A 22,323-nucleotide genomic window follows, 5' to 3' on the forward strand; every position below is an offset into this window, starting at 1 on the left:
CTCCTCCTCGCTGTCAGAGCTATTCCTGGCGGTGAGAGCAACGTGAAGGCTTCGCATTGCTCTTGCCTCCCAGAATGGCTCCATCAGTAAGGGGGAGGGGCAGCTTACACAGCGCATTGAGGTGCCCTGAAAACATAGCGCTGTGCTCTGTAGGGTTGCCAAAAATTATTCTGTTCCGCTACCTCCCCCCCCTTTTTTCTTCAAGCAAACAAGTGACAACAAATGACAAAGGTTTGTCTTAGCCTATTTATTTTTTTACAGCTTTACATACATGTTTCCCACCCCCATTTTTTAAGCTGGCAATCTTCTGGCATACCTAGTTCATACTCACTGTCTCACAGTTGCTGTCTATTTCCAGTGCAAATCCATTTCAGGATCTGGAGTTTCTTGGACTCGGGGAAGGGACACAGCTTCCTAGTGGGGTTGAAGGGGAGCAGGAGCAAGCTTAGCTCATACACACTGTCAGCCCCTCTCCCATCACCAGAGACTATGAGAAGTAGCATCCTAAAGTAGCGTCCCAGGAGCTTTAGGGACACTGCATGAGCCTCCTTAATGTCACATTGCCTGTTGGGTGAGGAAGTGGTGGTGTGGTGTAGGGGAAAGGGGGGGAACATCTTCCCACCCCCAACCCCCAATTTCTCATAAAATCCCACTTGTAAGATGATATTCCCAGGCAAATGCAAGCAACTGAACTCTGCTGTCTTATACGCAGAAAAACTCTCACACTGAACAGATTCTTCTAGCATTCTTTGAATGCTACCTTTTTGTTCTTATACTTTTGTGTATTAATTGGCCTTTACAGTCTCCTGCTAGCTGTGAGCACCAGCCCTTCAAATGAGTTACACACACCATTGCCAAGTGGTAGGAGATGGCACCTACGTATACTTGCCATAAAAGCCCGCACTGTAACCAACAAGCCCTATTCTTGCTCTGGTATATTGTGACAGTGTCAACAGAGCTACAGACAGGCTGGCAGGCTGCTATATGCATGACAATTGTTCCTGTTCTCTTATATTTCCTTGATTTGCAATGGACAGAGGGGGCAGGAGGGGACGAGGTTCTTATTACAAGCTTCAAAACCATGTTCCCAGTTCTCCTTGGGTTCTCCTGAACCTCATCAGGTGCTTCACAACGAGAGCATCAGTCATGACAGACAAGGTTCACTAAGAGACCATTGAATGTACATTTCATTTCAGATGCCAAAGGCTGCCTGCAAGAGCTTTAAACAACATTCTCCTAGCAGTAATATTCTAGTAATTCTCTGGACAGTGACAATAATATGTTCTTTCACTTGGGGGCTATCTATTTTCAGGTGATGTGAAGTTCTCCGTAACTGCCGAAGCTCCACAGAACGGTGGAGCCTGTCGCAATGGAAGTTCTGGGGGCCTGGATGTGGGACGGAAGGACACCTTGATTAGAACACTGCTGGTGGAGGTACAGTAGAGAGGCATGGCTTCAGAAAAGTGCCTTGCCTTCAGACTCTGATAAAGCAATCTGGTTGCAATCTCAAGCTCAGCGTTGATTTTGTTCTGCATGTAAAACATACCCTTCCTGTGTGCTACTTTGGCCACTTCATGGACTTTCCTTCCTTAGTTGCACCCAGGGAGTCAAAGTGAACCTGAACAAAAACCCAAGCTGAGCCAAGTTTTTTTTCCCCTAAACTGGAGCAGAGTTGGTTCAAAATGAGTGCTTGATTAAAACAAACCTGATGAGCTGGTACACACACTGATTCTCCTCAGAGTCTGTCATCAGCTTAAGAAGGGGTTTTCAATATCTTCTTCTACTCTTTATTTTTCCCCCTTAAAGAAATGGGAAACAGCAGGCAAGACAAATGCTTGCTGTTTTAAGAACTGAGGATAGAAATGTATACAAATTTGCTGTTAAGTGGTCTAGTTGTTTATACAGGCATACTTTGTGGTGCTTCTGGATTATGGCTGGCACCATCTCCACTGAAGTGGTCAAGCTGTGCAGGCAATACACCATGGCAGACTGAGGTTGCCAGTACTCCAGGGGTGCCCTGGAGTCTCTGAGAATCAGAATTAGTCTTCAGGTGATTCCTGAAAGTGATCCTGGAGATTTTAACAGGGCTTCCAGGAATTTCCAACACTGCATCCAGCTGGAAAACAAATCTTCAGGAATCGCTTCAGTCAGAGCTGGCAACCATACTTCAAACTGCAGGTGGAGCCTCACAAAACTGTTTGTGGCTCTGTATTCGCTTCTCCATATTGGTATTTATATTCAAACCTAAATCCCAGTTGGTGGCAAGCTGTGTGATTCAAGGCCCAATCCTAACTAAATGCAGCCTGAGAGGCACAGTAATGCTGGCACAAACTTCACTACATCCTGTGGGCAGCTGGGGACATGAGGGAGGGAGGGAAGTAAATGAACTTATCCTCCGCCACTCCCACATCTCCAGTGGGTCTACTTGAAACTGCAACAGCTGTGACTAAGATATTGCAATGCTCCCCCCACCGAGACCCACCCCTGCTTCCCAAAACACCCCCTTATCTTCCCACCCCTCACCCACCCCCTTCTTGCTCTGTTCCCACCACCTGCATAAGTGGTTTACCTATACCGGTAGGGGCAATTGTCTCCAGTGATCTTCGGGAGTTGCCACCCTTTGCAGCAAGGCTTGGAAAATGGCTGCCGGTGTCGCACATCTGTGCCACCGTCAACTGTGGAAGCCGAAAGCCTTTCTGCTGCCATGAGTGGCTGCACACACAAGTCTAGTTAGGATCAGGAGGTAAGAGTGAGTGTGATTTTTTCCCCATTGGCTGTTCCATTGATTTCTAAAACTTGTATTTGCCTCCTTTCTCCCCTAGCCTGAAGGAGTTGAACGAGAAGCTACCCAGAGCTCCCTTATCTGTACAAAAGGTAAGAGGCTTGCTTTGTACTGCTGGAATGGAGGAAACCTTTTGTCAAAACCTAATAATAAATGGTTCCTGGCTGGGGTCAAGTGAGATCAGCGAGTGCTGAGTAGAGAAGTTGCCATGTTGCCAATACTTGCCAGGCCCATTTAAAACACCAACACAGAAGATCTGGCCCTTGTAGAGTCTCTGTTACAGTTTTCCTTTTGTTCAGCTTGTATGACTGGGCCAGTCTTTTCCTTATTCTCACTGAACTCCATCAGTTCATATGGATATACTTTATACTAAGTAAGAGAAGGGATGCTTCCAAAATCCTCATCTCAGTTTCTCCCTTAATTTTAGTGTTCTGAAGTCCTGTAACCTGGTCCTGAGACCAAAGTAGAAGTAATGCGCCAGGAGTCTCCCATTGTTCTAGCTTTTAATTTTCAAATTCAGTCCCTTCCTAAAACACTGCAAAAAAGCAAGGGAATGTCATCTGTCTTTGCTGCTGTCACTGGCATAGCTACTTTTCTGGGAGCTCTCAGTACAACTGGAATTAAACAGGAATGACATGTTGGGCAGAGCACCTGTTGCTCCTGCCCAGAAGCGTACTGAGCTGGATGGATGGTCTGGCAAAAGCAGCTTCCAGTGTTCAACCTGCCTGATTTTAAAGTGTGGTGGGGAGGGAGACAGATGGGCGGGGGCTTTTCTTCAGGGAATGGGGGACCAGAGCCTCTTCATAGGTAGCTAAATTCACCTATGGAGATCCACTGCAGTGTACCTAATTTTACTTTTTTCCCCCTACACAAAGCACTTGGTTTCTTTCCATGTAAAGGAATGGCATTCAATATTTTCATTGCAGATGCTGCAGTATCTGAGCAAGTGTCTCTGAAGCTCCCTGCAAACCTGGTGGAAGGATCAGCCAGAGCTTTTTTCTCTTGCATTGGTCAGTTTTTTCACCTTCTTGCAATGACAAAAGAGTGGCCTCCCACTCATTTGAATAACAGTCTTGAAACTGGGTTCTGGGCATCTGGTTCTTGTTTGTTTAACTGCAAGGATATATATTGTGCATGTAGGAGAACAAATTTTTAGCAGCTCTTCTCTTTTAACCTTTGATTTCTTCCCTAGGATAATTATCATTAATTTATATTAATAAATTAATTTTATTTGTTTTAAGAAATATATTTTATTTACACAATTTATTTTAAATTATTAAAATAAGTAATAGTTTTAGTCATTGCTTTTCAACAAAAAACATTTCTGAAGTGGTTCACCTAGCAAAATAAATGAACAAATGATTCCTGGTCCTAAAGCTGCTTATAGTCCAAAAAGATAACTAAAAAAAGCTATTAGAGAGAGTGCTATGCTGGAATAAATAGGGACAGTTACCCTCCCCTTCCTAAATATGATGGTCAAATTAGATTTAATATAAATGTTTATTGTGACCTTTGGGTGTGTTTGCTTACTAAATAGAATGCAGAGCATCCCCTAAATAAGCCAAAATTGCAGCAGGAAGGATATGGGGCAATTACTTTGTTCCTGCTGTAATTCCAAGACCAATCACACATACTCGTCCTGTGCTATTTTTAATGGGGAAAAAACTTCCATTGTCTTTCAACAGAAACTTTTTTCATTAAAAATAGTGCATGGAGGTCCGTGATTGTGATCAGATTCATGATTGCACAAAATATTAAATCCCCCCCCCATTGTGGGTTTGCCACAACTTGCCCTTTCCCCCAGAATTATTTCAAAATGACAACAAAAGTGGAAGTTGAAATCCTGGGGTTAGAGTCATATCTAGTTTGATTTCTACTTCTTTGCAACAGAATGAGGTGCATAGACCTTTTCAGGAAGCAACAGACTGCTTACTCCTTCATTTACTTCTCAATCCAAGTAGAAGAGGCATTTCACTCTTTGGCCAGAGTAGAGACAGGGTGAGAATATTGTTTTTCCAGTTTTCCTCAGGTTCACAGCAGATAAATAACTTGCTGCTGCCGATGTGACACAAATTGAAATGGACTTGTACAGTTGCATCAACTTTCATAAAATCTTGTGCTTACAAAACACGGATGTCTTTCCGATAGGAGACCTCATGGGCACAGCCATGCAGAACCTGCATCAGCTCCTTCAGATGCCTTATGGCTGTGGAGAGCAGAATGTGGCCTTGCTTGCAACTGACATCTACATCTTGGAGTACTTGAACGCAACAGCCCAGTTGACTGAGGAGACCAAATCTAAGGTCATCGGATACATAGTCAGTGGTAGGAGCTTAATTCTTACTTTGTCTTCCTTTCTGTATGCAGCCAAGGTTGAGATTTGATCTTGCTTTAGTTGCCCCCCACATGCATACAAACATGTCAACCATTCGGTACTGGGCTGGAGTCTCAGGAACTGGCATTGTTCTGCCATTACAATTACAAACGCAATCCAAACGATATCTTCCACTGGCACAGTGGCTGCTGTGCTGGTCCAGAGTGTCACAAACGTGCCATAAAGCATGTTTGAAACTGTTTAGCGTAGGTAGTGCCGGTGGGGAGACTTTCATTACCTGATGCTGCATCCCAACCCAGGGCCACAGGTGCTAACAGGTAAGGCGCCAAGCAGTGCAAGGGATGGGGGAGGGTGGCAGTCAGAATGAAGGTGGGGAAGGGTGTAATGGGGTAGGGGAGGGTGGAACAGGGGTAGGATAGGCCAGGAATTGGCAGAACAGGCCCTCCACTGCATCCTAACCCTTATCCCTGGCCTGCCAGCTTTAAAAAGGGCTGCTCAGACTTGTTCCTGCTATTTAGCAGGCACAGATCCAAGTAGCCACATAGGACAAGATGGGCTGTTACTTGGGGTAAGGGGAAAATATCATTTTACCCTAAGGAGACCTCCCTCCTGCTCCTGAGCTACATTGGATGTAGTGAGGCCATGAGGCCCTGCTGCAGCAGCACGACTTAGGAGTGGGCTGCCCATCATGATGGAGGAGAATCCAATAATAGTCTCTGTCAGAGTTGGCATTCTGCCACATGCACTCTGCCAATCCTCTGAATGCTGCTGAAAAAAACAATTTTTTGGTCAATGCTTTCTTTTGATGTGACCATCTCATTAATTTTGCAGATCTTGATTTTTAATGATTTTTTTTTTCAAACTTTCTGTGACCACCTGGTAAGGCATCCTAAGCATATAAAGGAAGTTTCTTAAAGGACATATTCTTAAAGACAGTAGATGGACATCTGGCAGGCACAAACTGAGAGGCAGGTTATGGGCGCCTAGCTGATAGGACATGCTGTGTGCGGTTGGTACCTGATCTTGAGTGCTACAGTTTGCTCAGAAGACACACACAGAATGTGCTCTCGGTGATAATTCCACCAGTCAGTACAGGTAATCCTAACCATGACTAGCTTAGCTGGAATGAGCATTGCAGCAGCGCTAGGTGCTTTCCAGCTGTTGCAAAAGGTGACATAACAGAGCATGCCAGCTGGCAGCCACTGAAGGCGGCAAGCAGCCAACTCCATGCAGCAGTGGATACCAGACCCAGGTAGAATCGCACAGGGAGTGGGCAGAACGGGGAGACAATGGGAGCAGGGAGGAGGGCAGATTGGGCCCAGGAATGGGGTGAGTTTAGCAGCAGCTGCAGCGTCCTCCAACTCCTAACCACCTTCCCGAGCCCAGCCTGCCTTCTTAGGTCCATAAGGACTTGTGCCAGCTATATTGCTGGCTCAGGTCTGTGTAGAACCACTGGACTGGCAGGGACCTTTCTCAGAACAAGGGAACAAATGTTCCTTTACCGCAAGGAGGCTTCCAAAGGCCAAAACTACCCCGGGGAATGCAGTGGACACCATATTGGTGCCGCCGCATCACTGCACAGGCAGTTACAGTGGATTGGGCTGAGAATCATAGCAGAAGGTATATAAGACTCTTCTTTGCATAGTTAAATAATTATTTTTAATGCGTGTGCTCCATTTGAACTGCTAGGAAATATTTCTCCCTTCCTTTTTAGGGTATCAGAGGCAGCTGTTATACAAACACCATGATGGATCCTATAGTGCTTTTGGACACAGGGGCAAAGAAAGCAACATTTGGTGAGAACTTGGAAAGTGTGTCTGGCTGCAGAGTCAGGCTGCTATAAGTCTCCTCTGGCATTTATAACTGGGCTAGATGAAGTGTTATACAGGGGCTGTTTGCTGGTGCTTCTTCTGCATCTTTGTGAGCCCTTTTAGGACAGGTGGCCATTTAATTACTTGATTTTCTCTGTAAATCTGCTTTGTAGATTTTTTTTGTTAAAACATTTTTATATTATGATGATGATGATACCATCCATGGCTTATTAGACATGGGTTGCCACTGATGGGCCATATGCTAGGCTTGGCAGGTTCACCAGCCTTGTATAATGGTCACTAAATAAAGCTCAAGATAGGCAATATAAAAGGAAGCTATCTGGGAGTCAAGAACAAGTGTGGCAAATGAGCACCAGTTCCAACCATGATCTCACTGGGTCTTAGGCAAGCAGTTCTTCCTCTGCCTCAGCTGCAATATGGGGTTGGGGGGGGTGTCAATACCACTCACTTTACTGGGTTGTTGTATGCATGGTAAATACACATGAAGCACTTTGCACATTCAGAAAAGTACTATACAAATGTTAGGCATTGTTTTTTATTCATGAGTAATGCACTTTAAAATCTTGAGCTCATATGGTACTATTGACATAATAGCAAAACTGCATGATGTCATGGTGTCTCGTCTACTAGGCATACTCACTCTTTACAGAGCCGAGAAGCTTGAACAGAGTTTGATTGTGGCAGCTGCAAGTGGGCACTCATGTCTTGTGGCATTTCTTTTCAGGCTCACTGCCTTTGTATACAGAACACTTGCAAGAGCTTCAGCCCACATTTTCATTGATCAAAACGTCCAAAGGCAAACCTTCACTTGGCTAGCTAGCAAGCAAAGATCAGATGGATGTTTCCAAAATGTTGGGGAAAACTTCAACAATGCTCTGCAGGTGATAACTTTTTTGCATGTAATTTATAACCTTTCCGCTATGGAGATGGTTTTTCATTCTTGGTAATTGTAGAGCTCCCTCTCCAGTCCCCCAGGTTTCTTGCTCTGCTAACCTCAGGACATGTACACTTTGTACACAAAATGGGAGGGGGGATTGTGTTCGGGTTTGTGTGTGTGCGTGTAGTGACTATTGGATTTGAGCTGGGTTCAGCTGAATCATGAAGTTCGGTCAGTGCCCTTGGGACAAATCATTGTCTCAGTTTAACCTATCTTACAGGGTTGTTACAAGGATAAAATGGGGTAAGTCACCTTGGGAGAATTTCAGGGTGTTGTCCCATAAACCACACCTTAATCTCAGTCTGTTGGATTTGGTTTAGATTGTAGTTTGTGGTCTCCTAGCCTGCATCATTTACATTTATGGCCCAATCCTCTTCAGTCATAGCACCAGCGCAGCAGTAAAAGCGCCATAAAGCTCTTTTAGATACCTGGAGAATAAGCGGTGCTGGTGGGAAGGCTGTGCTGTCCCGCCAGCACTGAATCCCCAGGGCAGGTACTTACCAGACAGCACAGGGGAAGGTGGCATGGAGGCAAGGATGTGGTGTTTTGGGGTGGGCAGAGGGGAGTGAGGGGTGGTTCAGGCCTGGGGGGGGTCAGGGATAGCTGCCTCCACCATGTCCTAACCCCTGTCCTGGGTCTGAAAGCCCTACACAAGGCTTCTCAATTTTGCGCTAGAGATGTAGATGGCACAGAGCCAAGTAGCCCCATAGGGCAGGATGGGGCTCAACATGGGTAAGGGAACAAATGTTCCCTCATCCCAAGGAGACCTCCGGCCTCGTCAGTTTCAGCACAGGATACAACATGGGTCCTGCGGCCCCGTTGCGCCAGCACTGAGTTCCATTGGGCTGTCCGTCATTTCAAGCCAGCTCTAGGCAAATGTACAATGGCAGAAGCAGAACAGACATCACGTCTTTGAAAATGTATTTTACAGACTTCTTCCAGCCCTTCCTTCTGAACAGCCTGCCCCTCCACAGAGGGCTAAGAAGAGAACTGCACCAAAGGGGGAAACTTAAAATGCTATTTGAAATGAGTCAGTTCCTCAACTTTCCTCACTTTTGAGCCATTTTCTCTTTGTGTTTGTATTTTCAGGGAGCAGGCAATGAACTGGCACGCTCGGCCTACATCACCATTGCTTTGTTGGAGTCTAGCCCCTTACTGCGTACAAACGTCAACTCGGTATATATATATTTTTTCCATTATAGCTGATTTGTGGTTCTGTTTATTCAGTTCAGTATTAAATCTTTTCACTAAACGCCTGTGACCAGGAAGAAGTGATACTGTGCATTTAGTTATTTGATTTTTCTCTGTAAACCGCTTTGTGAACTTTTAGTTGAAAAGCGGTATATAAATACTGTTAATAATAATAATCTGACCAAGGATAGCAAAGGGGTGAGCATAATCCATCATCTTGATCGGCATGTAGATGCCATTATTGTCCTTTGCATTTTCCCATTTTGAACTGTCACGTTATGCATCGCCTTTATTCAGAATCAACATTCAGCATCCCAGTCCCCACAGCTTTGATTTCATGTTTGGTGATCTACATGTCAATTGGTGCACTTGCCTTGTTTACCTATACAAGATGTTTTTGCTCTTTATCCTTCCTCACCTCACTCGTTGTGTTTTACTGGTTACAGGCTTTCCACAGTATCCATAGGGGATATTTTCCCATCCACCCGCCACCCCGCAGACACCAGAAGCTGTGGATAAGGGGTAACCCCATCTCCGTACCCCTGTGCCCTCCATGCCTCATGACCTTTGTTAGCTTCATTGCATTTCCACAAAGATCTAATGTTTTGCTTGAAAAAACACTTATAAGCAGAAACCTTATAGCAAGACACAGGCAACCAGCCTGCAGGCTAGAAGGAAGATGAAGAGCAAATGTTAACTTCCTGCTTCCTGTTGATTCCTGGTCTCCCTTCTAGGCACATTTATCACTGCATGGGAATGTAATAAAGCTAAACAAAGGTAATGGGGTGTGGCGGGGGGGCCTGCAGGGAACCACAGATAACCAGATCTGCGGGCACCAGGGGACGCCAGTACTTCGTTCTGAGCTTTACTCAAGATTTTTATTTTTTTGAAACATCCTTTCTTTTCCAGGTTTTCTGAGAGTTTTTTTTTTTAAAATGCATGAAAGGCACACTCCTTCCCTACCTGTCCCTCTTTTACCCTCTTGCTCAACTGAATTTATCTTGCCCTTGACAAAGCAGGGGGACACTAGCAGCAAGGAGATCTGGCTAGGTGAGCAGTCCCGTCTCTAGCAAGTCCTTCCCACTGCTAATTACCTTCTGTCTTCTCAAAGTCAACTTATTTTTGTTGTGAAGGAGTGGGGGGGGGGAAGCAAAATCCACATTATAAACTTGACCCATTTCTGGAACAGCCATAATGTGTGAGCCTTTCTGAACTGGCAGAGTTCGTATAGTGAACTCCTCTCCTCGTTCCAAATTCACCTCCATCATTAATGTAAACAGAAAATACTTGTTTTAATATTTTAGAACTGTCAAGAAGGCTCTTTGTTCCTTGAGAAATGATCTAATCCAAATGTGTTAAATACTGACTTGATTGTTCCCAGTCTAAAAATCTTGAAGGATCTCCAGACTGGAAGCCTCCCAGATCCTCCATGCCTGGGGAAAAATGGAATTTGGAAGGGAAATGAAATGTGCCAGGAATGCTACATAAGAATGATACTTTAGTTTGTTCGATGTTTGTTGTAGCCTCTGTATTGACTTAATCTTTTTCTTTTTTTTAAACTAGGATCCAGTAATTCGAAATGCCTTGTTTTGTTTGGAGGCTGGATTAGAAAAGGGAAATATCAGTGTCTATGATCAAGCCCTTCTGGCCTATGCCTTTAGCCTAGCTGGTAATAAGCCAAAATTGGATTTGTTATTGGATATGCTGTATAAATCAGCTAAGAAAGAAGGTGAGTCACTTCTTCCAAGATGCTACCATATTTAAGAGACTGTGGGCGCAATCCTAACCCCTTATGTCAGTGCTTTCCAGCACTGAAATAAGGGCAATGCACCTCTGAGGTAAGGGAACAAACATTCCCTTACTTTGAGGGGGCCTCCGTGAGTGACACCCAACTGCAGGGTGCAGCACATGTCCCATTGGCTGGAAAGCACTGACATAAGGGATTAGGATTGCACCCTGTACCACTTGTACAAACAGAATGAATAGTCATGTGAAGCACACCGCATAAAATTGTGGACGTTAAAGTATTGAACTGTCACATGAAGATGGAAAGCTTCTTAAATCATCAGATTGTTCTTACTGCCACAGAAAGAATCTGAAAAGGATCTAATTATATATAAACGTCACAAAAAAGTCAAGATATCTATATTATTTCTTTGGCCAAATCTGCCAAGAGCATGTGTGGCATTTTGGTGTTCTTTCTCTGGTGTAAGTCAGGCGTCATTTCAATCAAGCCCACAGCTTGACTGAAGCGGTTACTGACCACATCTTGTTGACCATTCAGCTTACTTTACAAAGTTTCAGTCCTATGAAGTATACACATGAACCTGGGAGAAAATCCCACTGAACTCAGTGGGACTTATTTCTGAGTAGACATGCATAGGATTGTGCTGTAAGGAAGCTCAAATTTGTTTGTTTTTCCTGAGGATTCTCCAAAAAAGGTACAGAAGGACCCGACTATTCCAAACTGAATTAGAGATATTATTTCAAACTGGGCTTGAAAAGTTTATAGACAAGCTTCTTTGTAGTGGCAGATGTTGCCCTGTATGACCCACACATGTGCCTTGAAACATGCCCAGAATCCTCTGCACTGCCCTAGAGTTCAGTGGGATATGAGTCACTGCAGAAGGAATGACATGTGAAAGTCATCAGAGTTGTCTAAATTATCTTTTTCAGTCTTATTGGTTGTTCTGTTTTGTCCTCCAGTCAGAGATCTTTGCTTCAGCCCTACCTCTGCTCATCTCCTGCAAAGGTTTTCCCCATCCATTCATATGCACTTGTCATTTCCCCTTGCACTATTCTAGACATGGCCAAAAAGATATAATTCTGCAAAAATTTACATCCAGAGTAATTTGTTCAAACCCTGTAAATATACTCAGTTGCCCAATTTGACTTGGGACACAATCCTACCCGGTGCTGGAACAGGCAAGCCAAGAGGCTTGCGCTTTATCCAGCACAGGGTAGGGGTCCAAAGCAGCTCAACCAGAGGTAAGGGGAAACTTTTCCCCTTACCTCCGGGTAAGGTGCCCTTGCCCATGGATATCCTCAGACTTGCACCACCTCCTGAAGTGACACAAGTCCAAGGAGAATGGAGTGGCTTGAAGTCACTCCAAACCAGTTGTGGACCTGCCATAAGGTCCAATGGGGCACAAGCCCTGGGCGCAAGCTGCTAGGACCCCACAGAAGCCTCTCTGAGGCTCCCGACGGGGGTGGAAGCGTTAGGGAACCTCAGAGAGGTTTCCCCGATGCGGGTGGAGGTCACACGAGGCTCTGTGAGCCTCAGGTGAGGGGGGGAGCTTTTGTGGGGGGGTGGCGACAGCCTGCGGGGGCACCATCTTTGCCCCGGGCACAAGGCTGGAGAAGTCTACTGCTGCTCCAAACTCCCTGGGAAGGTGGGTTGGGATCAGTCATAGCTGCTGGATCCCAGCCCCGCCTCCCGCTCCCCGTCCACCTGCCCCTGAGGCTGGATTCAGTTTCTGTGCACCAGCGTGGCTTACTCCTGAGGAGGTGCAAACGTGCTTTACGTCACGTTTGTGACCCTCCTGGGCCCAAGTCCTCCTCTGGATTGCACCCTTATTTTGTTCTGGTGACATTTTTTTTTCCTGGTCGCAGAATCAGGAACCAGCATGTTAGTCCACACAACCAAGGACAAAACTGCTTTTTAAGTCTTACATTAAAGAAATGCACTGTTGTATAATGTGCGCTTAGGGCCATAGAGATAAACCTCTGCCTCTGTTAGCTTCAGTAGGATTTCTTCTCGATTATTGGTTCTGTCCCTTCAATCATCCTCATGCTGATTTAATGTTTATAGAAGGGCCTAAATTTGCTAGATGCACCCATGAGACACAGGTCTCTGCCCAGAGGCTCACAGTTTCATCATCACATGTACATAAAATGAGTGCATGGAGGTCAGATCTTGGGTCCTGTAGCATTCTTCCTCCCGGAGCAGGAGTTAGAGGTCAGATTTCTATGATTTGCACTGTCTCTCTGGACTCATTGGGATTTATTTCTGAGTAGGCATGCATAGGATTGCATTGTTAGTCTCTGTTTGCCATTTCAGGTGGCACGTTGCACTGGGAGCGTGATGACAAGCCACCCGCCGAAAGGTCTCCGTCCTTTTTCCCCCGTGCCCAGTCAGCTGAGGTTGAGATGACGAGTTATGTGCTTTCGGCACTGATCACCAAACCCAACCTAACACCGGAAGAAATGACAACTGCGTCACAGATAGTGCAGTGGGTAGCTAAGCAGCAGAATCCCTATGGAGGCTTCTCCTCTACCCAGGTAAAGTAACTCCTGTTTCTGAAACATAGGGACGATGACCAGGACTCTGTATACGCTCCAAGATGAGCAACCCAATCCAAATTGCGCTCAAGCTTCATGAGCAAGTAGTTCTCCCAGATTTGACCCACCATGCCATATAGGGTAGAACTAGAGTGGGGAAATTTGGGTTCTACTCCTTGCTCAGCCATGAGGACAACTGGGTAGACAACTTGAACCTTGGTATCTCTCAGTCTACTTGGTATCTCTCACCTACTTCGCAGAGTGGTGATGGTTGTTGTTGTGAAGATAAAATGGGATAGCTTGCATTAAAGCGGTTCTGAATTCCCTGAGGGAATGGTGGGAGGCAAATGTGAGAAACAGAAAAATTGCACCCAGAAAAGCAAATTTTGCAGCCTTCATGAATTATGCAAATTTGCAGTCTCTTAAGGTTATAAGAAACTGCCTTATGCCACGTCAGACCAACCCTGTGTTAGTGGTCACTGCTTTCCAAGGCCTTGGGCAAAAGATCTGTCAGCATTGAGAGGACCTGAAAAAAAGATTTGAGAACCTATTTAATTGGGAATTAAATCTGGGTCTTAAACAATGAGCTATGAATCATCCTATATTGTTTATCTTGAATGCATAACTTATTCTTCAGTTTTTTTCCCCATATAAACCTATTAAAAAAAATAGTTCACATTTTTATACTACCCTTCCTCCAAGGAGCTCAGGGTGGTATATATAGAATATCTCATTTGCTGTAACTGTCGGTTTCACTCAGTATTTTGTTAGTTTTCTGTAGTCCTCAATATTAGCTGAAAACCAGACTGGTGAGCTCGCAGAGCTAGTAAACAGAGCTTTCAAGATCATGAAGTGTCAGATATCGCAACTTTTACTAGGGTTGTATGATCACTCCTTTCCTTTCCCCAATCATGTTCAGCACCATAATTTCTCTGGGTTGCACTGAACATGAAGATTCAACCTATCTGATCAGGTTAGATGTTATGATGTCACAAAAAACGGGGGTGTGGGGAAGAGGGCAATGTAAATGAATAAGTGAACATTTTCACATGGACTGCTCAGAAATGGCTGAAAAGTGGAAAGGTTGGAGCACCACCAAAATTGTTGCTTAAAAATTTCACTTTTCACTAAAGTCATTTCACTTTAAATCCAACAGTAGCTGCTGTAAATGGTCAAGTATTAAAACAGTCAAGTAAGTGGATGTTTACTGGATTGAAAAGACCCTGGCCTGTAACAGAACTGTTGTGTTCCATGCTGTTTTTCATGCAAAGCCTCAAATATATTTTCATTGCGCTGTCTTTCAGGATACTGTAACTGCTATTCAAGCTTTGGCTAAGTACAGCCAACTTACCTTCTCCAAGGATGGTCGAAACACTGTCAAGATGCACTCCAGCAAGCCTTTTGAGAAGGTCTTTATGGTGGACCACAGCAACCGCCTCCTATTGCAGCAGACCCCCCTGCCTGATGTCCCAGGAGATTATACCGTGAATGTGAAAGGCAGTGGATGTGTCTTTGTACAGGTAATAGCTCCCTTGGCTGTTAGTGGAGGAATCACGCAGCTGTGGGGCTGGAAGGGGATACTGGAACCATCCTTCCTACCTGCAGTTCACTCACTGGCCCCTTAATTCTGAGCATTTTGTTTCCTGGTGTCTGTGGGGGATTTGTTCCAAGACCCCCTGTGGGTACCAAATTCTTCAGATAATGAAATCCACAGGGTCCCACCCCAGCAAACTAGAAGTGCCTTTCAGTTGCATCCAGGAGGCCTTCTGGGGCCCTCCAGTGCAGGCTTGGCATCTACAGATATTCAAACCTGCAGGTGCTGTTACCCTGCACATGCCCGATCTTGTCTGATCTCAGAAGCTAAGCAGGGTCAGGCCTGGTTAGTACTTGGATGGGAGACCCCCTGGGAATACTGGGTGCTGTAGGCTTATACCATGATCTCGGAAGCTAAGCAGGGTCAGGCCTGGTTAGTACTTGGATGGGAGACCGCCTGGGAATACCGGGTGCTATAGGCTTATACCATGATCTTGGAAGCTAAGCAGGGTCAGGCCTGGTTAGTACTTGGATGGGAGACTGCTTGGGAATACTGGGTGCTGTAGGCTTATACCATGATCTCGGAAGCTAAGCAGGGTCAGGCCTGGTTAGTACTTGGGTGGGAGACCACCTGGGAATACCGGGTGCTGTAGGCTTATACCATAGTCTTTCGAGACTGCAGGTTGCCAACCATAATGGAGATGGGAGTGGCCGTGTGGCTGGGGGAGAAACATCTCTGATAAGAAACAGCACAGAGGTGGGACAAACACATTTCAAAGGAGAAACAAAATATTCTCCAGTGGTTGGACACTGCTGTAGGAGAAAAGGGAACCTTTCTCATATTTTCAGACTTTTAAAATTTTGAAGTCTCAGCAGGGCTGGCCCCATCCATGAGGCCGACTAAGCTGTTGCTTCAGGCAGTAGATTAGTGGGGGCACACTGTCTGCCTGCTTGCCTCCACTGCTTCTTCTCTTCTTTCCACTCCCTGTATCAGAAAAGAAGAGGGGGACAGAGAGGGGAAGAGGAAATGGGGAAGGGTGTGTTGCACTGAAAAAACAGAGTGGGAGGAGCAGAGGCTGGCACATCATAGGGTAAGGGTCTATGCATAGGGCAAGGGTAAGCATAACAAAGGCTCATTTGTTATGCTGCCTCAGGCATCAGTAGCTCTTGGGCCAGCCCTGAGTCTCAGCCAGGAGACTCAGCCAGGAGCAGTAATCCTGTACAGGATTAAAAGTTTTAAAAGAACTTCAAAGACACAGACAGTGGTGGGTAAGTTGTATCTTTTGTTGTGGCATCACAGAGCCAAGCTACACATTGCAGTGCAGTGATGTGCAAAATATGCCCAATGATCATTTTGTTAACAAGTGCCCTTGGGGGGAGACAGCAGGTCTGACCAGAGCTTGGTGGTGGCCTGAAGCAGACTGGTATTCTCATCTCCTGCCCCCCCCCCCAATCCATGTACCCTTCCACTGTCATCCACTACTACATCCCCACCACCCCCAGCTGTTTAGAAAAGCAAGGATAGAAAGGCTCAAGTAATCAGGAGCCCACCCCCTTACCTGGAACTCTGGCGCTACCTCCTTCCTCTGCACTTCTGAAAGAGCAGAGCAAACAGAAGAAACAGTCAAGTAGGAAGGAGTGAGTCCTGGAGTTCCAGATAAGTGGCCGTGCCTCTTTCTCCTTGCCCACACCCAGCTATGTTTGTAAGTAGCCAGGTTTGGTAATAGTGATAGTGAGCAAGCAGAGAATGAGATGGCTGACTGACAAGGTTTGGTCAGTGTGAGCAAATATGGGGTGCAGGGCAGTCCTCATCAGTTTGCCACTCCCCCTCCAACTCATCACTCACTTTAAGACTGTGTCATGGCATGCAGGCCAGCCCTGGGAAAGAGCAATTTGAAGTGAGCAACAGATGGGAGAGAGGGGCTGCTTAACCCTTCCCCCACCTATTGTATTCCCCCTGAAAAACATTCCCTATGCTTCAGCTGCTTTGACTCCCACTGGGGTTCCCGACCAGTGTTCACCTTGAAAACACAGATCTGGTACTCCGTTGTGTGGAAAGCAGTTCAAGAAGAAAGAGGTTGGCAGAGGAAGCCTAAGGACACAATCCTAATCCATTTTCCAGCACTGACATAAGGACAATGCAGCTCCAAGGTAAAGGAACAAGCATTCCCTTACTTTGAGGAGGCCTCCGTGAGTGCCGCCTAACTGAAGGATGCAGCACACGTCCCACTAGCACAGCTATGCCAGTGCTGGAAAGTGGGTTAGGACTGCACCCTTAAGCACTTACCTTACCTCTGACAGTATTTTAGTGTGAATGGTCCTCTCCCAAGGATACTTTGCAGCAGCAGAGGCTAATGTTACATGCAACTAGTGCTGTATAATATTTATTTTGGCCCACAAATGCATTTCAGTGGATGGCTTGAGCATGGCACACAGATAGCAACAGCAGTGCTTGGGAGGGAGAATCTCCTTCATATCACCGGTAGCCTCAACTCTGATGCAATGTCAGATTTCCAGCAATGCAACCTGCTTAGAAAATTATTATATCCCTCTCTGCAATGAAAGAATAACCAGCAAAAGATCATGTGAACACACAGATGCTAAAACTGTCCTCAGGGATGTTCTTCTCCTCAAGTGGCAAATGTGACAGTGAGTGAGTGGGTGTGACTCGCCCACTTGGCTTTTTCAAGGGTCTTCCTCTGACTCTAGAGCAATGGTTCTCAAACTTTGAGCACTGGGACCCACTTTTTAGAAGGGGAATCTGTCAGGACCCACCAGAAGTGATGTCATGACTGGAAGTGATCTCATCAAGCAGGAAGAATTTTAACAGTCCTAGACCACAATCCTACCCACACTTACCCAGGAGTATATCCCATTGGCTATCATTGTTAAAAGAATATACATAGTAGCTTGTTAAAAGTACAGGTCTGTAACATTTCCCCAAATGCAGTCACATACCATGCTTGCATCAAGTCTAATATATTAAAAATAAAATATTGAAATGAATGGGGGGCCCCCCCCGAAATTGGCTCGCGACCCACCTAGTGGGTTCCAACCCACAGTTTGAAAAACACTGTTCTAGACAACAAGTTCCAGTTGGCTTGTCCCTGGGAGGAAAGATTGGTGGTGGTGATGGTGAGACTGTGGCTACAGCCATACAATGACAAATCAAAATCTGCACTTAATGAGTTGTGACCACTTCCTGCTGCGGACACACATGTCCTCAGGTTCAGATTCAGGACATGTTCACTTCACCTGTCCTCAGGTTCCTGTCCCCCCCTCCCCCAAGCTATCCTGCTGCTATTGAAAGCCTGGAGATCACATTTGTTTGGCTTGTTTTTCAATCCCGTGTTTCTTTTTCTTCTTTTCCAGACAACTCTGAAATACAACATTATCCTTCCCCACAAAGCATCTGGGTTCTCCCTCTCAGTGCAGACTGCAAATGCCTCCTGTGAAGGCAGTGTCCAGACAAAGTTTACCATTGTCATTGCAGCCAGGTATCTTTGATTGAATCAACTGAGAAACATGTATGATGGCACGTATGAATAGTTCAGATAAATCATATGATCCAGTGCTGAAGGTGTCCGTGTATAGACATTCTAATCTATTGTACCCTCACCCAGGAATAAAGGGTTGAGATACAAGTATGGGTAAAATTAGGGACACAACCTCATTCACCATTTATCAGAGACCAACAATAAAGCAGCTCAACTACAGTACAGGCAACTTAACTAGGTTAGGACAGCAGCAGTCAAGTAACCTCCCACCCAACTAAACTGCATGCAAACCAAGAGTAGCTGCTTAATTTTCCCATTTCATCAAGGCCCATCTCATCTGTTTGGTCTGGTCTCTCTGTGTGGCAGGAGGCCAGTCCGAGTCCCCACAATCATTCCCCATGATTCTGAGTAGGTGAGACAGATAAGGTCCAAAGAGGCTTTCATTCCCTTTCTTTTGGGTCTTAAACCTGTGAGGTGCTGGTCTACGTCATCCCCTTTCACCCTTATAGCTCTCAGTGCCAGGGCCTAGGAGAGGGGGAATAAAGGGGGTAATTTGTACCCGGGCCCAGGGTCAAAAGGGGGGCCCAGGAGACCAGGGAGGGGGCCCAGAAATTTCCTGGGATCTGACATTTTCCTATCTACTCAGACTTGTTGCCCTCACAGGATGCTGGGGACACTACCATGACTGGGGACACTACTGATGCCACATGGGTGGGTAGACCTGGGCTCCAAAGACTTTTCCAGTCATCTCTATCCTCCCCTCATCCTGCTTTGCCCTTCCCTGCCCCTATTCTGCTTGCCCGTCACTCCCACCCCCACTCTGTTTCACCCTTTTCCCCTTTTGCAAAGGGGCCCAAAAGAAACTTTGTACACCCTGAAAAAATTCCTCTCAGAGGCCACGCTCAGTGCGTTCGCCAACGTGCTTCTTTCCACTTCCCTCACAGCCTTGCTAGTTGTGACCAAAACATTTTTGTCTTACTTATTAGCACCCCCATAGCAACATTAGTTATAGCAATATTTACTATCCCACATATACAGAAGGGGAAAATGCCCCCTGCTACCACTGCCAGGCTTGGCAAGAGAGAAAAGTTCCTGTGTAGTCCATGTGCAACCAGCTAATCCTATCCTGCAATCTATAACAATGTAGAAGATATTGAAAGCTGTTAAAAATTAGTCCAAGAGGTGACAGGCTTTATGTCAACTCAGCCCCCCCCCCCCAAACTGGTAGATCTAATGGGCATTGGGTCCCTCCTCCATGCCAAGGCTGGGCCTGTGGGGCAGGGGGACCTCGCTTGTCCCTCTCTTGTTCAACGCAGCCTGCCAGAGTTAACGCAGTTGCAGCAGCCAGGGAAGTAAGGAGCCATTCTCCGCTGGTACATCCCTGTTGTGGTTACACAAATGGCTGTCAAGTAGCAGCATCTCCCATCAGCTTGAAAGTTACTTTCCCCCAGTATGGTTGGGGGGTTACTCGGTATGGAGGAATTTGGTATGAAAGGTTGAGTGCTTTGGCCTAGAATTCCAAACTGATGCAGCTTTTCTCCCTTCAGTTATACTGGGAAGCGTAACCATTCCAACATGGCCATTGTCGATGTGAAGATGCTCACAGGGTTTGTTCCTGATCCATCATCCCTACGAAAGGTAATATCCTAAGAGAAATGGAGTGACCATGCAGGGGTGGAGGGAGAGTAGGGTACGACACGTGAGACAATAAAAGGAGATTCTTGATTCCAACTGGAAAGCTGCTTTGTTGCACTGGTATGGTCCCTGATGAGCAGTTGGATACCAAGTGCAGCCTTGCTGCAAACACAGCTATGATCTTGAGTTCTTTAACATTTATACAGTTACATACTAAAGGCAAATACTCTGGGGAGGTGGGTGTTACTTCCGTGCAACTTCTGGAGATCTATACCAGAATCTGGAGTTCACCCCTTCCAGACCCTTCTTCTTCTTCCCTGCTTTCCGTGTTTCCCTTTTACAGCCTTTCCCTGCTCTCCCTTAGTCCTTCCAGTGCTCTTCCTCACCCAAAACCGCCTCCTGCTTTGCCCAATCTGTCCCCCTACCTAAGCAGTGGGGGAGTAATCTAGCAGGTGCAGTCCAAGAGAAGTAAAGTCAGAGTGTCCTTTCTGAAAAGATGGAGTAGGCAGATTCCTTCCATCCTTTAACATATCTTTGCTGGCCTTCCTTGTTCGCAGCTTCGTGATAGTAACATTGTGATGAAGGTGGAAACCAAGGAAAACCATGTCCTCTGCTATCTGGATAACGTAAGTTCTGCTCAGATCAGTGTCTTGTGCAACCTGTTAACCAAATACAAGGCTCATAATTCTTCTGTGCTTTCACTTCTAGCTGTCGCCCAAAGAAACCATTTTCAGTTTCATTGTTGTACAAGATCTTCCTGTTTCAAACCTCAGAGCTGCTCCAGTGCGTGTCTATGACTATTATGAAACAGGTAGGTCTTGGAAGAATATAACCCATGGAGCTTCATGATTCATCTGAAGTTCTTCACTTCTGCACAAGTACATCATTATCTTACATAATTTGCTGTCTCAAGTCATAGAGATGGTGAAAAAAAGATTAGACACACTCATGGAGGATAGCTCTGTCAACACCTACAGGGGGCCCGCGTTATCCACGGGTACAGCATCCACAGACTCCATCGTCCACAGTGCTGAACCACCCCCCTCCCAGCCCTCCAAGCCTGACTGGATCAGTGCTCCAGTCAGGTCCAGAGGCTTTTCTGGAGCCTGCAGAGGTTGTGTGTATCTGCCTGCAACCTCTGCAGGCTTCAGAATGGCCGTCTGGGCAAAAAAAAAAAGGGTGACTTCCAGTTTCCTCAGGCCTCAGAATCCCTTATATCCGCAAAAGTCACTTCCAATTTCCCAAGGAAGTGTTTTAGCTATTTTTGGTCCAAAGGAAGCATTTGGGCATTCTTTTGGTCCCAAATGGCCATTCTGAAGCCTGCAGAGGCCACAGGTGGATATGAGGCTCTATGCCTTTGGGAACAAATGGCATAAGGTGGCTGCTACTTCTCTTGCCTGTCCATGAAGACTTTTCCTAGAGGCATCATCTTTTCTTTGACAGAATGTAGGACTAGATGACCCTCTGGTCTGAACCAGCAGAGTGTCATATTCTCATGAAGTTAACAATACCATGGCAATCTGCTGGGTTTATTAACTGTCATAGAAGTTGGGGCATAAGCACTCAAATTTGGAACAGTTGAGCTCATGTTACATCCACACTAGAATTTTAGGCTGGAATTGCCATCCTGCGTTGACACATTTTTTAAACAAAGAATCCAGATAATGTCCTTGCCAGCCTGCACCCTGTATTAACCACCAATCTTTTCTCAGATCTGCTTTGTGGCACTTTTCATTTCTGTCGATGCATTGCAGCAAAAGCCTGTCCAGTGTGGACGGGCAGAGTGCTACCGAGGCATTTTTCAGAGCAAGCAGCACTAATTGCACCTTAATCAGCTCCTGTTCCTTAGGAGAAAGCATGAATTACTAAGTACCTTTCCTTTTTAAAAATTTATTTATTACAAAATAACACCGATAGGTCTATATGAAGCAGAACTCATTAGCCGCAAAACATACAACTGGTGAATAATACGCATGCTATGTTCTCTTTTTCAGATGAGAATAGTGTCGCTGAGTACAAGTTCCCTTGCAGCACAGGTGGCTCTTGAACCCTCTGGGTATCCCAAGAAAGGTAAGCTGAAAGATAGAATTGCCCAATTGAGAAATGGGAAGTGAGATTATTATCATGGCTAATAATAAGTGGGAAGGGAAGGAGGCTGCTGTACAGGGAATCCCAAAGTACCAACGAAGAACTGCAGCATGAAGTTGCTCAGCTAGGATTTATGAACAAGTTTGAGTCAATTTTGTTGAAGACTCATTCAAGAACAGGTTTTTCTCTCCCATTATAGGCATTAAAAATTA

General features: G+C 45.7%; 1 protein-coding gene and 1 pseudogene across 1 annotated transcript in view; both read left to right on the forward strand.

Annotated features, from left to right (window-relative positions):
• LOC136638641 (ovostatin-like) overlaps positions 1-22,323 on the forward strand; it is a 61,653-nt gene that overhangs the window by 33,899 nt on the left and 5,431 nt on the right. The window contains exons 21-35 of the mRNA XM_066612674.1: positions 1,313-1,434; positions 2,823-2,874; positions 3,709-3,792; positions 4,931-5,107; positions 6,832-6,913; positions 7,674-7,830; positions 8,976-9,062; positions 10,641-10,806; positions 13,138-13,358; positions 14,663-14,878; positions 18,264-18,388; positions 19,936-20,026; positions 20,581-20,649; positions 20,732-20,834; positions 22,018-22,093. Coding sequence (XP_066468771.1) covers positions 1,313-1,434; positions 2,823-2,874; positions 3,709-3,792; positions 4,931-5,107; positions 6,832-6,913; positions 7,674-7,830; positions 8,976-9,062; positions 10,641-10,806; positions 13,138-13,358; positions 14,663-14,878; positions 18,264-18,388; positions 19,936-20,026; positions 20,581-20,649; positions 20,732-20,834; positions 22,018-22,070 — 1,805 coding nt within the window. The 3' untranslated portion in view covers positions 22,071-22,093. The remainder of the gene's footprint in view (positions 1-1,312; positions 1,435-2,822; positions 2,875-3,708; positions 3,793-4,930; positions 5,108-6,831; positions 6,914-7,673; positions 7,831-8,975; positions 9,063-10,640; positions 10,807-13,137; positions 13,359-14,662; positions 14,879-18,263; positions 18,389-19,935; positions 20,027-20,580; positions 20,650-20,731; positions 20,835-22,017; positions 22,094-22,323) is intronic.
• LOC136642512 (5S ribosomal RNA) lies at positions 15,167-15,286 on the forward strand (annotated as a pseudogene).

The sequence above is a fragment of the Tiliqua scincoides genome, chromosome 2 (assembly GCF_035046505.1).
Source record: "Tiliqua scincoides isolate rTilSci1 chromosome 2, rTilSci1.hap2, whole genome shotgun sequence".
Classification (NCBI taxonomy): Eukaryota; Metazoa; Chordata; class Lepidosauria; order Squamata; family Scincidae; genus Tiliqua; species Tiliqua scincoides.